Source organism: Acinonyx jubatus, chromosome D3 (assembly GCF_027475565.1).
Source record: "Acinonyx jubatus isolate Ajub_Pintada_27869175 chromosome D3, VMU_Ajub_asm_v1.0, whole genome shotgun sequence".
Taxonomy (NCBI): domain Eukaryota; kingdom Metazoa; phylum Chordata; class Mammalia; order Carnivora; family Felidae; genus Acinonyx; species Acinonyx jubatus.
The window spans coordinates 91,801,569-91,814,825 of record NC_069392.1 but is presented as its reverse complement, the minus strand read 5'-3'; the positions used below and the strand labels follow the sequence as shown (position 1 = coordinate 91,814,825).

Genomic DNA, 13,257 nt, shown 5'->3' with positions numbered 1-13,257 from the left:
CACAGTGCTGGGCCCCTGCTCACGTCACACCCAAAGTGCCGGGTGGCAGGGGACGCGGCCTGCAGGGTGACAGTGTTCCCAGGCAGGACCGCCCCGGCCTGCTTCCCGCGCACTGTGAATCCGGAACGGCCCAGGCGACAGTCAGGCCCAGAGAGGCAGACAGGCCTTCACCTTCTGGCGGGGCCCCAGGAACTCGGTCCAGCGGCGACGTGCCGGCGAACGGAACGGCGGAGGTTAAATTCCGAATTCGCTGGGTAGCTTTCAAGTTCCTGATCTTGAGAACACGTACATGTCTGGCGGATTAAATGAAACCCTACTGGGACTCTGTCTTCACTGCACTGGATTTCCAGCCAGGCACGGGGCCCACTCGTCTCTCCCGCGAGGTGTCCCCTGAGCTCTTTAAAAACTCCTATCCCGTCTGCACTGAGCCTCAGAACCGCACAGGCAAACCAGCTGCCGGGAAAGGCCGGCCAGCGCGACTCAGCCGCCACGTAGGGATGGGGCTCGGTGCGAGCGGCCAGAACCGGGGACCCCGGGAGGCTGGTCAGAGGCCCGGCAGCTGCCCTCAGCGGGCAGGGGCGAGCTGGGGTCTGCTGGCTCGTGCATGCTGTTTATGACCTGTTTAAGGCCTCCCGGTGGCACCGGCATTAACTCCCATGTCACTGGGCTCCCCAGGACCTTCTGGAAAAGCTTTCGCAGCGTGGGGCCTGCCCCACAGGACACGGGTCACCGTCCAATGGTGTGGGGGGGCAGTGGAGAGTCGTGGCAGGACCGGCGCCATGGGGCTGGACCACACCCCGTCCAGCCGGCCTGGCCCCCACGGGCTCCTCGGTACTGGGGTGCCCGGTGCCCACGTCCCTCCTGTGTTTGCAGCCGAGACCCCACCAACCCCATGAGGTGGGCCTGACCTCTGCCTAAAGCCCCTGGACAGACTCCCTCAGGGAATAAACTGACACAGTGGCCCCCCCTGTGCTCGAGGGTCCCACACAGGCCAGGGACCACGGGTGACAGAGGAGCCACCAAGAGAGAGACCCCGGGGCTCAGGGCCGGGGGGTGGGAGCCACAGGAGGACAGGCCCGACCACAGGCGAAGGGCAGCAGACACAGGGGCGGATGTGCTCTGGGAACCAGGCCCGGGGACGCGGGACATCCACGTGGCAGCCACGGTTCCCGCCGTCCCCGTGGCACCTTCAGGGGCTCCAAGCATGAACATCCGGCGTCCAAATCACACTTCTTGTGTTGGATTTCAAAGCACACGCGCGTCCTCGCTGTAAATCGGAGCGAGGCGCCGCCTCCTGTTTCCTATTAGCGAGGGAAGAAAGGGGCCGCGTCCTGTGCGGGGCCCTGGGCGGTGCAGAAAGCGCTGGGGGGCCGCGGCCACGGCCGAGAGCAGCTTCCTTCCAGACCTGGCGCTTGGTGTGACGCCATGTCTGGTTCCTTCCCGCCGTCCACCTCGCTGGCCTGGGCGGGGGGCCGGGACAGGAGGCGAGTTTATAATCCAGATTCATTACAGCAAACGTGCGAGAGATTAGTGTTAATCTCGAAGGCGGCCGCCGCTCACAAAGCCTGTTCTCATGGAAGAGGTGGGGTGCCGCCCCGGCCGTGCTGGCGTTCACACCCTGAGCGCAGCGACCGCGTTCTGCAGAGGAGAGAGCAGACGTCCCCTCGACCCCCCGAAGCCGGGCACCCCGTGCCCTGGCAAAGGGCGGCTGTCTCAGGAGGGGCTTTGCCCCCAAACAGGACCTCTGGTCCCCAGGCTGCAGCGCCTTCTCTCCTGGGCCGTGTGGCAGGCATGCCTCTCCGCAAGGACCCCGCTCCACCCACAGCCCCTGCAATGGCCATCTGTGGGCCAAAGACCATTCCAGAACATCCTGGCCTGGCTCGAAGAAACCCCATGTCTGGCAAATGGGCCCGACCCGCCCCCCCCCACACACACAGCAGCGGCTTCCTGTTCCTGTGGGCAGAGCAGGGCCCTCCTCAGAGCCCCAGGTTAGGTCAGGCGGGGCTCAAGGCAGTGCCGGCCACCTCCCTCGAATCGCTCCAAGCAGATTCCCTGCTGCTCGTCATGCTCGGGTGCTTTGGGGCATCCAAGCACGGGCCTCGTGGCCCACACGTGGTTTGCACGTGGGCTGTGCTGTTGTGTCTCACACAGGAGATCAAGCAGTGAGTGTGCGCCTTGCTCCGCAGGGTGGGACCCAGGGTGGACGCGTGGGTCCCCAGGTGTGGCCGCCCCATCCCACCCCATCCACGTGCCCCTCAAGCGGAGTGCACAGTGCACACACCCAGCCAGGCTCACGGTCTCCCCCGAGACGGCCAGGCCTTCGGGTCAGCCACTCCCTCTCACCTAGGGATTCCATGCAGGTGTCAAATGGCCACCACTGACAATTTCAGCAGGTGATGTAGCAGGACCCAGCAGCAGGGTCGGGGCTTTGGCCCCCAGGCAGTCCCCGACCCCCAGGACCCCTCCTGGATGGAGAGGGCAGTGGCCGGGACCAGCTCCCACAGCTGCCCCAGAGCAACGTGACAGGACTCCCTCCAGAAAATGCTCAGACCATCCCGAGGCCTGTGAGCCAGTACGGACACATGTGATGGCCTCCCCCAAGCGGACAGGGGGACACGGTCCCCTCTTACACCAGACCAGCCGTCCCAAGTCTTCCCCATGTCCTGCCCATGATCAGACACACCCTGTCCTCTTGCTGAAGAGCAAAGTCGAGCAATTCAATTTCGAGATGCTGTTTGGGCCAACCCTCCAGCTCAGGGGCCCGAGAAGACAAAGGCGCTTCCCGTTTGTAATGGAAACGTCGGGGGAACTCCCCACCCCCCATCAGCACCTCAGCTACCTGAAAGCAAAGCCGTTCTTCGAGTCCTGCGTCCCCAAACATCAGCGATCTCGTGGCCCCAGCACCTGACCCAGTACTCAGATTCCGATTAACGAAGCAGGACACAAGTTGTGAAATGCTCTCCAGTCCCAAAGCTGGTGAGCAGAAAGCACAATTCCTATCTGCCGCCTTTCCTTTTAAATATTCCTTCCTAGATGTGCGGCCTGCTGCACACACGGAAGGGGGGACGAGAGACCCGCACCTCGGGGAGCACACACGGACGGGGGGCCTGAGTCCTGCAGTGACCCACGGGCTGCACAGTCACTGGCTAACTGCATAACTCCTGTGGGCCTGCTTCCCTATCCCCAGGACAGAGTCCCACCTACCCAGCAAATGGCAAGGGGGCCACATGGGCAGTCCGCGTGCGGGGGCTACTGGTGCGTGCCCCCCGTTTGCAAACCCCTGCCTCTGCTGGCACTGGGAGAAGTGGGGTTCGCGAGTCAGGGCCCCGCTCTTTGGCCTCGGATAGGCCAGAGACACTGCGACTAACCACACTGTGTCCCCCAAACCCATAGGTTGAAGGCCTAGCCTCGCCACAGCTGGTATTTGGAGACGGCCCTTCAGGGGGCAATGATGGCTGAATGAAGTCCGGGGAGCCCTGATCCTACAGGCAAGAGAGAGACCTTCCTCTGCCGTGCGGGGACACGGCGAGAAGGTGACATCTGCCGGCCACCTGCGGGCAGCCCTCCCTAGATGTGACCCACCGGCCCGGAGTCCCAGCCCCCAGAACCCCTTCATCTGCAACGGCTCGTGCCAAGATACCCCGGATGCCGAAGCCACCACACAGTGCAGGGAGCCGCCCCCACCACCCCCTTCTCCCTGCACACGCACGCGTGCAAGTGACCCCAGCTGCGTCGGCCTGGATCACTTCCCCAGGTACCCTGCACGGTTCTGGACAAAAGGGGTTTTGTTCTAAACCCTAGAGAACAAAGATCAGATTGTTTTCTGTTCGCTGCCTGACATTAAAGCCCCAGTTTTACTGTCAGTATAAACACCCACGATGATAACTTCAGGGCATGACTTTTCCAAATAATGAGAAAGGCAATGTAGTAACCGCAGCCACCTGAGGGGCCCACCCCAAGGCGCAGGACGCACCATTTCCACACCCGGAGCCCAGAGGGAATGGGGCCTGGTCGGGGGCGGGGGGACCAGCGGGCCAGCTGACGCACACCGACCCGCGAGCCACGCGATGACGGACACGGAGGGCATTTCAACTCGGGACTCCACCCCGTCTTTTCCACACAGCTTAACCAGCATCTACGCCAAACCTCCCACATCTCCAGCCAGGTAGGGTTCTCTGGGCTCACGGGGCTGTGGACGCTCCACGGAGCCAGGCAGCAACGGCCATCCCGACCCGGTGGCATCACAGCAGTCCTGCGGGTGGGGACCGAGGCTGAGAGACGGGGCCGGAACCCCGTATGGGGAACCAACCCCCATCTCTTCTGGATCCCCACCTGTGGGGAGCTGCCGACCAGTCACACTGGATCACACACGCCACGAGACGCATCGAACATTTTCATCCAGGAATGGCCAAAACCGCCTTTGGAGGGAATGAGATCCACGGTCCTGCTGTTTGCCCCCAAGCAGCTGCACCCACGGCTGTGATCCTGGGCAGGGCCCAGGGGGCTGCCTCCCCCACAGCTGGCGGGACCAGGCTCCCAGGGACAGGACGCCCATCCACAGCACGTGGTCCTTCTGTGTTTGGCCGCCCGTGCCCCGCCCCCTCCGCCTGGTCCCTGAGGGCAGCACGGACTCTGTGAAGGAGACTTGGGCACAGCCACCCCCACTCCCCGGCCCCCAGCGTCCCCCCAGACGCGCCCCCTGTGGAGTGGCTCTCCCGTTTCCTAAGCAGGCCGGACTTGTGCTCGTTCACACAGGTTCAGACCCAGGCGCCCCGTCCCACAGTCCACCCCTCAGTCTGTTGCAAGTTCAGATCCTCTCCCTGTGGCCAGCACGTCAGGGTCCGTGTGCCGTCTGACCTGGTGGTCAGGGCGTCTGACTGGGGGGTGCCAGGCGCCTGGGAGGGAAACGCTTCTCTGCTTCTCCTTCGCCTGAGCCCTGCTTCTGACACCTGGGGGCCTCTCACGACTGAACCCGACACCCAACGGTAGGGCCAGCGACACGTGCACGAGCACTGGTAGACGCGGCGTCCAGAAGGTGATCCGGGAAACCGAATCTCGCCAGGGAAGGAGGAAGCCGGCCTTCCTGAGACTGGAGGATGGCTCCCGAATCCCTCTCCAGCTCCTGCCAGGCTGGTGGGGACGGTGCCCACCCAGGGCATCCCGGGCCTGGCTCCTGCGGGCAAGGAAGACCCAGCTACACTGGACAGCCAGCTCCCCTCACCTCTACACGGCAGGCTGAAGATGTGGAAGCAGAAATCAGAACACCGGTCCCTGAGTCTCTGGCTGGAATAGCAGGAGAGCCAGTAAACGTGGGGACCTAATAAAATCAGCCTCACGCAGGTTGTGCGAGGCTCCGACGAGAAGCGACGGCAGAGTGTCCCACACAAAGTGCTCACAGCCGTGTACCGTGCACTGGCCCCACTCGCAACGTGCTCGCTCGGCGGTGTGGTTATCACACGGCTCAGCTGACTTGGGAAGAACATTCCACAATGTCCACGGGGACCAGCTGTGCCACTGACCACAGTGGGCCCGAAGCCAGGTGTCCTGGGGTCATGGGACGGGCACCACTGACTTTGCTTTGCCTTGAGAAGGGAGTCCAGGGTGGGCAGGAGTCCCCAGAACGGACACCCCCTCTGCCACCTGGGCCAACCTGACCCTCCATAGCCGTGGGTCAGAAACGTGGCAGTCTTCTCTGTTTGAGCCCCGAAGGTCTTCCGTGAGAGGCAAAGCTCCGGCCGCACGCACACGGGGCTCGGGTGAGGTCTCAGCCCGGCGGACCCCGCTGTGGACGGTGGCAGGCTGCCCTGCCGGGCTCCGCCCCAGCTCCTATCCGGTGGGGTGGGGACACTCGCCCGGCAGGGCCTAGGGGTCGAGGACCACGTGCTTATGCCTCGCAGCCCTCTTCAGAAGAAGCGGGGGGCACAGTGCCCTAGGAAACTCGGCCTCCGCGAGCTCCGCATGGACCAAGCCCACCTCCTTGTTACCCACAGGACGAGGGGACGTGGGGAGTGGGTGCCCCGGTGAGGCCTGGCCCAGAGGAGTCTGTCAGAGGGTGCCCTCCCACCCAGCCCTGGGGGCTGCGACAAGGGCCCGGGGGCCTGAGGGGCTGTGAAGCTTCTCCCAGCTGAGTCACTACTAAGCATCTTTAGGATTTCGTGGAGGCAATTACTTTGGGACCAAACTTGAACGCGAAGGACTCAGAAACGCAACGAGGCCCAAAGCTCAGTGGAAAAGGCAGACCCAGAGCTCGCTGTGAAGACAAGGCCGCTGGGCTGACGGGACTGGAAGCCGCTGTCCGTGGTTCCATCTACAGAGGGACCGCCCCTGGAGAGCTGGGTCTGCAGGCGGCCACAGGAGGGAGGCCGCTCTGGCCCTCGGGCCCGCAGGCCGCTCGCGGCCGGCTCCTCCCGTCGGCAGCCTCGGCTCTGGGGACTCTCATTTCCGGACCACACGATGCAAACGGAACACAGAGGATCCACTCCTGTCTGCACCTGCCGGGGCGGAGGCATAGCGTCCTTCTCTGCTCCCTATCTCGTGGGGGTTACCAACTACCGTAACCGCGAGGTCCGTGGTGAGCGGTGAGCCCCGCTCCTCCCGTGGTTCCTCCTCCAGCTGCTGACGTCGGGCCCACAGAGCCCCAGCCCCGCCACCTGGCTCCGAGCTCCCCCTACCCCGGTCCCAAGAGGGCTCTGTTAGAGGAGCTGCCCCATGCCAAGTGCTCCCCGGCCGTGACCTTCTACTATCTGTCGGTGGTGGACAGGCAGGGCCCAGGGCAGGGAGCTCTAGCCGCCTGGGACCTCCAACAATGGTGTGTCCCCAAAGCCATCCCCACTGATCCTGGGGGAACTCCAGGACCCCTACCTGCTCAGCCACAAGCGACAGTGAGCAGGGGCCAGGAGCCATCATAGGCACCTTCTGGGAAACCGACTACAAACATCTCAGACACAAAGACGCACTCTCCGAGACTCGATAGTTTGTCACCATTTATTTTCTCATCTTAAAGACAGACTGACCTTGGTATGTAAGTTTGAGGCCATAAGCAGAAATGCTTATTGCCTGAGCTCCTGCCCCCTCCCTGCCTGTCCCAGGCACTGGGGCAGCCGTCGGGCACATGAGCCCACAGAGTCACCGCTGACGTGGACACTCTTCTTCCCCTCAATCTGAGGAGCCGCTGCCCACGGGTCAAGTCCTTCTCCACACCTAACACGAGCTGGCCCAACGGTGAGAGGTGCCCCCGCTCCCGGCAGAGTCCGCCCCGAGGCGGGCACCAGGGCACTGATGGTCCGCACAGCCCAGCCAGGGGCCTGACGCGCTCCTTGCAGGGGCTGCGGGAGGCACAGTTTACAGGAACGGTGACACACAAGGAACGAGAAAACCTCCCTGGCTCCGTGTCCTCTGCGGCGTCTTCCAGGATCGCACCGGATGTTCTCATGGCTGCCTTCAGGTGCTGCCCCGGGGGCACAAGCGGCAGGTGCGCACTCCATCCCCCACCCCCACCCCCCGTCACACCCACGGCCAACACCCAGACAGGGGCCCGCGCTCCATCGCAGCCCGGCAGGCCCTGCGTGTGATGCCTCATGGCCTCTTCCAGGCCAACCGCTGGGAGTGACCCTGAGACCGGAGGCCCCGCAGACGCGTGTGGTGCAGATGGAAAGAGAGGAGGGCGTCATCCCAGGGAGCCGCGGTCAACTCCAGCTGTCAGGTCACCGGCGAGCTGAGCCCAGCAGCGGGGAAGGTGACCAGAGTATGCGTCCCCGAGCAACAAATGCTCTGACCCCCTCACTTCCATCACCTGCACCGCCAGGGGCCACACGGGGGCAGTGAGCGTCCCCACCTCTCTGCATGAGGGTGGCCTCCCAGGGGCACTGTCCCTTGGGGTCACATGTCTGAGAGCCCACCATGAGGACAACTGAGGCCACACCATCACCTGTACCCACGGCTAATTTTGACAGAAACTCTGGAGTGGCACTTGATTTTACACATTTGAACGTGAAAATAAGTTTTTCGGGTAGAGTTTAAGAGGACTTACTTCCAAAGCCTTGCCCGTTTCAACAGCACATTTAATAACCTTGGAAAGAACCTGCCGTCGGAATACACAGAAGCCGGGGCCCCGCTGTGCTTGCCCTCAGACGGGAGCCCGCCCCAAACAGGCCGATGTCTTCTGGTCCGTGCGGCACGCCCCGTCCGCTACCAAGCTTTCGTCGACACAGCACAGCACGCATCTTTGGGCTCAGAGTCGACAGTCGCGGTCCGTGAGGTGGGAGACTCAGCCCAGGGGGACAGGGTGGGGGGCGCTGTCTAGGTGCCGAGTGCGGGTCTGTGCGTCCTGCTCACGGCCGGGCGAGCCTGGGGAGTGCACGGCAGGAGAAACACCAAACCGAAAACCAGACACACGGGTTCTAGTTTTTCATTCGTTCACTTATTTATTCTTAAAGCCACGTAAGGTTAGACCCCGCGATTCAGCCACGAGGTCAGATCCCGGCCGAGGGTCCTGCTCCAGGGAGCTTACAGCCTAGCGGCGCGTGGCCTCGTCCCAACCCCACAGGGCAGCAGACGCCTGCCTCCCCAGGAAGCCGGGGCAGGGCCGGGTGCTCCCAGGGGCCGGCAGCGAGGATGCCTCAGGCTCCGAGGGGCTGGAAGCAAATTTCAAGGAGAGAAGCGTGGAGGGTCACTGAGGCCTGAGAGAGGCAGACAGGCCAGCAGAATGGCAGGTACGTCCAGCCCACAGTCACTGGCCCCTGCGCTAGGGGACAGACGATGTCTGGGGCGGAGCACCGGCTACAGAGAGAAGGTCCAAGTGGAACAGAGTCCAGAGTACGTGTGTGAGGTGCCTGGCACGTGGCGGCGGGGTGCCTGGCGGATGGAGGGGGTGGGGAGGGGGGCGGCGAGGTCTCTGGGGCAGGTGGAGAGAGGGGCGCCGGGGCACTGGGGTGGAGCGCAGTCAGGACCCCGTGGGATAAGGCTGTAGGATGTGATTCCCGCTGCAGGGCGGGGAGACAGGATGGCCCACACACTGCCCTCTGCACCCCATTGTCTTAGTAACATGTCCCTGGGGGCTCAGTGTGCCCCCCGTAGGAGAGATGTGCAGGTCACAGGCGGGGGCCCCTCCACCCCTGACACTGCTCGGGGCACCGTGAACTTGGAGCAGGGACTGCAGGAAACACTAACGTCAGAGATTTTCTAAACCGCTTTAAAAAGCAATTTTTCTTAAAAGGCCTGGTTTTCTTTGAAACGTTCAACTTTTGGTCAACCACGCCTGAAGTTTAATTAGCATACAATCATTACATTTTCACAAAACGACTAAATGTTTTCTTTTGTAGGATATATTGCACCTTATTCCAAGAACAGATAGGATTCACCGAGTTGCATGAAGCGGACCACATAACCCAGGACGGGGTCGCAGACAAGAGAACAGACCAGACCGGCCTGGCGTGAGCAGCTCACGGGCACACGGTGCTATGTTGTGTGCAGTCTCGTGACGTAATTTCACAACAAGATCGTATCATTCCAATCCTGAAAGGCACGGCTAACGTTTGCCCCCAAAGCGGTGAATTCTAATGGTTTGATATCAACACGGATATTCTAGGGCTTTCTATCGTCTACTCGGTATTATGTGTTACAGTCAGAGAAAACGAAAACCTTCAGAGAATCTTGACTTCACCAAGATAGCAACATGGCTGCTTTTTCAATAGTGTTTAGGGTACAACTTCCCTCTTAAATCACACGAATCTCCTAAGCTTTTAGAACAGAAGCTACCATACAAGAAGATTGCCGCCATTGATGACCTTAACACAGAACACAATGAAATCCAGGATGACCGCAGCTGGGACCACTCAGAGCATCAGGCGATGCTCTGAGGACGACATTCGGGGGGGCAAAAGCAAACACTGGTATTTTCTTTAAGGAAACACCTTAGAAAGCTGAAAAGGCGAACTGTCTTCTAAGTCCTAAGGCTGTATCCTCAGAATGCGTAAACGCACAACCTCAACGAGGGTGGTTTTTGGTTGAGTGACAAGTACTTGGGCCTGAAAGCCTCACAGTCACAGGAAGGTGCAATTATTCGACCAAAGATGTGACGTGGGGGTTTCAGCCCGAGCACAGAAATCGTTAATGTTAGTCGATGACCACATCAGGCACCAACCTTTAGGCTCAATGCCACGGGTTTACTTCTAAAGGCACCTGCCAAACTATGATAACTATTTGGTTTTCCACCTTACACATCTCCAGGACTTAAACACACACCTAGACCACCTCAGCCTTTGGGCGCAAAAGGGCTGCACTCTTTCTCCCCTCGGGCTATTCTCTATTTGCAAGCGGCCGGCAAAAATGACCCGTCATTATCCCAGTATGCAGCCCCCACCCACAGCGGTAATAAAGGAAAATACACTGAAAGCTTCACTTTTTTTTTTTTTTTGGACTCAAGGACGTGTTCCTGTCAACAGGACAATAACGCAGCTTCCGCATACACCGCTTCACCCCGACAGCATCTTGGCATCTATGCGTCTCTTAGGAAAAGCACCCTGTGGGCTCATTCTCAGCGCTTAAGGTTAGAAAGACAGCGTTACCGTTCGCAGGAAGGTAGGTCAAGTGCTGATACTGGCTCCTCTTCCTCTTCCCGTTGCAGACGTAGAAACTGACTTGGACGGGGCTCGTTATTCTCGGATTGCGGAAAGGCGGTATCTCGACCACCAACGAATTCTGGCGAGCAAACGGCAGAAAGGAGGGAGACGGTGAGCATCTCACAAACACGAAGCACCCTGCAGTAAACAGCCCGCGTGGGGGCCACGGCGAGCAGCTCCCGACCGTGCCGGCTGCTTGGAAGAAGCTGCCCACAGAGAGTCTGCCTGGGGCGCGGGCGCACGTCTGGGCGGATCGAACCTGCCAGCCACACCCGGGCAGCCCGTGGATGCGGAGCGTGTGGGGGGAGGCAGGCCGGGGGCTTCAGCTAAGATCCACCGACTCAGCCCCAGAGACAAGCCGCTGGTGCTAATCTGAGAGAGGAGCTACTCGGTCTTTGGAACACCCGGATGTATCTGCCTGCCCTAACCCAAGGGGTCAGTGGCCTTTGGAAACTAGAGAAAAGTTCCATGTTTGGCCCACGGATGGAGCTGTGAGCCCCTGTTCAGGCAACACACTGAAGACCCAGGAGACCGGCTTCCTGGAGACACGTGTCTGGGGACAGGTTCTCTGACGAAGGCTCGAAGCCCGTCATGGCCTCCCAGACTCCCTCAAACAGGTGAGCTCGACCCTAGCAGGTTGAGGGGCGTGTGGACAGTTAGAAAGAAAGCACAGATCGGGATGGGGGCTGTGGGGGGCACTGGTACCTTCCCATGGCTTAAAATACCAACTGACGACATTTTCACAAAAATTACGCTCCTTCAAGTGCGGGTATAAAACAAGGCACGTGAGGCAGCAGGGCATTGTGGGAGACGCAGGCTGGCAGTCAGGGGGCCTGAGCCCCAGCCGACAGCGTGCAGTGCACCAAAGTGCCAACGTCCTCATGGGGGCTCACGCTGTACCTGATTTCACGGGAGGGACAGGATCTCACACCCAAAATGCTTCTTCGATTGCTTTTGTCAAATGATTTAAGTTAACAAGCAAAGAAAATGTGTAAGAAAAATCCATCGTATCAGGTTTTGTTACCCAGCTTAATAGCAAAATTGATTGAAGCAGGTTAGTAATGGAATCGTATGAATATTAAAACAGAAAACCGAACAGAACTTTGGGCCCAACCTGTTCCTGTTACAGATAAAGAAACCGAGGCAAAGAAGCCTGCTGCCGAGAGCTGCTCTGGGCCACCCCCTGGGACCACGCTCCCTCCAGGCTACGTGGTTTTGTCGTCTCAATAACTGCATCCCGTTTGGAAGAAGCAACAAGTAGCCTGAGCGTCTGGCCCCTTGCAGACGTGACCCTGCGCACGTGCAGCCGATGGTGCCGAGGACAGGTGTTGCGCAGGGTAGCTGCGCTGCAGTTACAGGGATGTCAGTGCCGTGTCTTGGCCAGGAGGTGGCTCGGGCGGCGGTGCCGCCCGTGGTCGGGAGCCTGGCTCAGGAGCACGGGTCTGGGTTCCCACCCGGCCTCTGCACACAGCTGGCGCCCACCGGGGGCGAGCCACTGTGGAGGAAACGGTGGAGTCTAGCATCCACGGAAGAGAAGACAAGCAAGGAAGAGGTTTAGGAGACGACTACAAAGAGGCGTCAGCGGGAGTCTCCGTGACGGGTCACGTGGGGCAGGGGCGGGCGTGCCAGGCAGGGAGGCCCTCGTCAGCAGTTGGGCTTTGCGGGTTTGGTTTTTGTAAGCTGTAGGCGACTGGGGGTCGCGTTCCGATGCGGGCACAGGCTGATACGCTTCACCTCTCTGAACAGGACGTGCACGACACCGTCCTCCCGGGAGCACGGTGAAGGGGGAATATGCAGCCACAGGACACGTGTCACCACGGAAACACCAGGCATTACAGGTGGCACGCAGAACCCCACGGAACAAGAAACCCCGCTGAGGGCTCCTGCTAGCGTATAAACTGCATGTGCAGCATAATCCCGCTTCGTGCAGAAGGCACATTCAATATGACAGCCACGGCACGCGTGTGTGAATACACGCACATGCACACCAGGAACAGCCTGGCAGGACATACGCCCACACGTCAGCAGTGGTAAAATTACACAAGGTGCTTCTATTCTCTTTTTCAGTTTTTGTATTTTCCAAATTTCCACAATGAATAAATACCCTTTTGTCATTAGAAATAATATGTAAAATTAAACCTCAGTTAAGAGATAAAGTACGTCATCATCCGCACGTACTGTTACGTTTCTTTTGAAACGCACAGCTGTTAACTGCTCAGCTCCCTTTAAAACATGCAACCGTTCAAAGTGCAAAAGAAAGCCCAGTGACACGAAACCTCCCACAAACTTGGCAGGAAAGATCCCGATAGAGAAAGCTGCGGGATTGCTGCGGGTCTCTTCTTCCTGCTCAGGGGAGGTGCGCATGAGGCCCGTGGTGGTCTGGAGCGGACTTCAGCTGCTGGGCCTGCTGCACCGGGGGACCCCCTTCTGGAAGCCCAGTCACCCGGAGCCCACGGCGCTTGCTCAGGGCTCCTCAGGCAGCAAGAAATGCCCCGGGGCCAGAAGGAGCCCGTGCACGTGCGTGAGCGTGCGTGTGCGTGTTGTGTGCGGTCCTGAGCGCGGGACCGGGCCCAGACAGCACAGAAGGGGAGCCAGGTCCTGAGCGCAAGTTTCCCTGGGACCAGGGAGGAATCTTTTC

General features: G+C 60.3%; 1 protein-coding gene across 5 annotated transcripts in view; it reads right to left on the bottom strand.

Moving 5' to 3' along the window:
- NFATC1 (nuclear factor of activated T cells 1) overlaps nt 1–13,257 on the bottom strand; it is a 102,673-nt gene that overhangs the window by 33,135 nt on the left and 56,281 nt on the right. For 4 of the 5 annotated variants that reach the window (XM_053206086.1, XM_027069218.2, XM_027069219.2 and 1 more), the window contains exon 8: nt 10,566–10,698. In XM_053206086.1, coding sequence (XP_053062061.1) covers nt 10,566–10,698 — 133 coding nt within the window. Of the gene's footprint in view, nt 1–7,708; nt 9,152–10,565; nt 10,699–13,257 lie in introns of those variants that run through there. The other variant, XM_027069223.2, reaches the window with a different exon arrangement.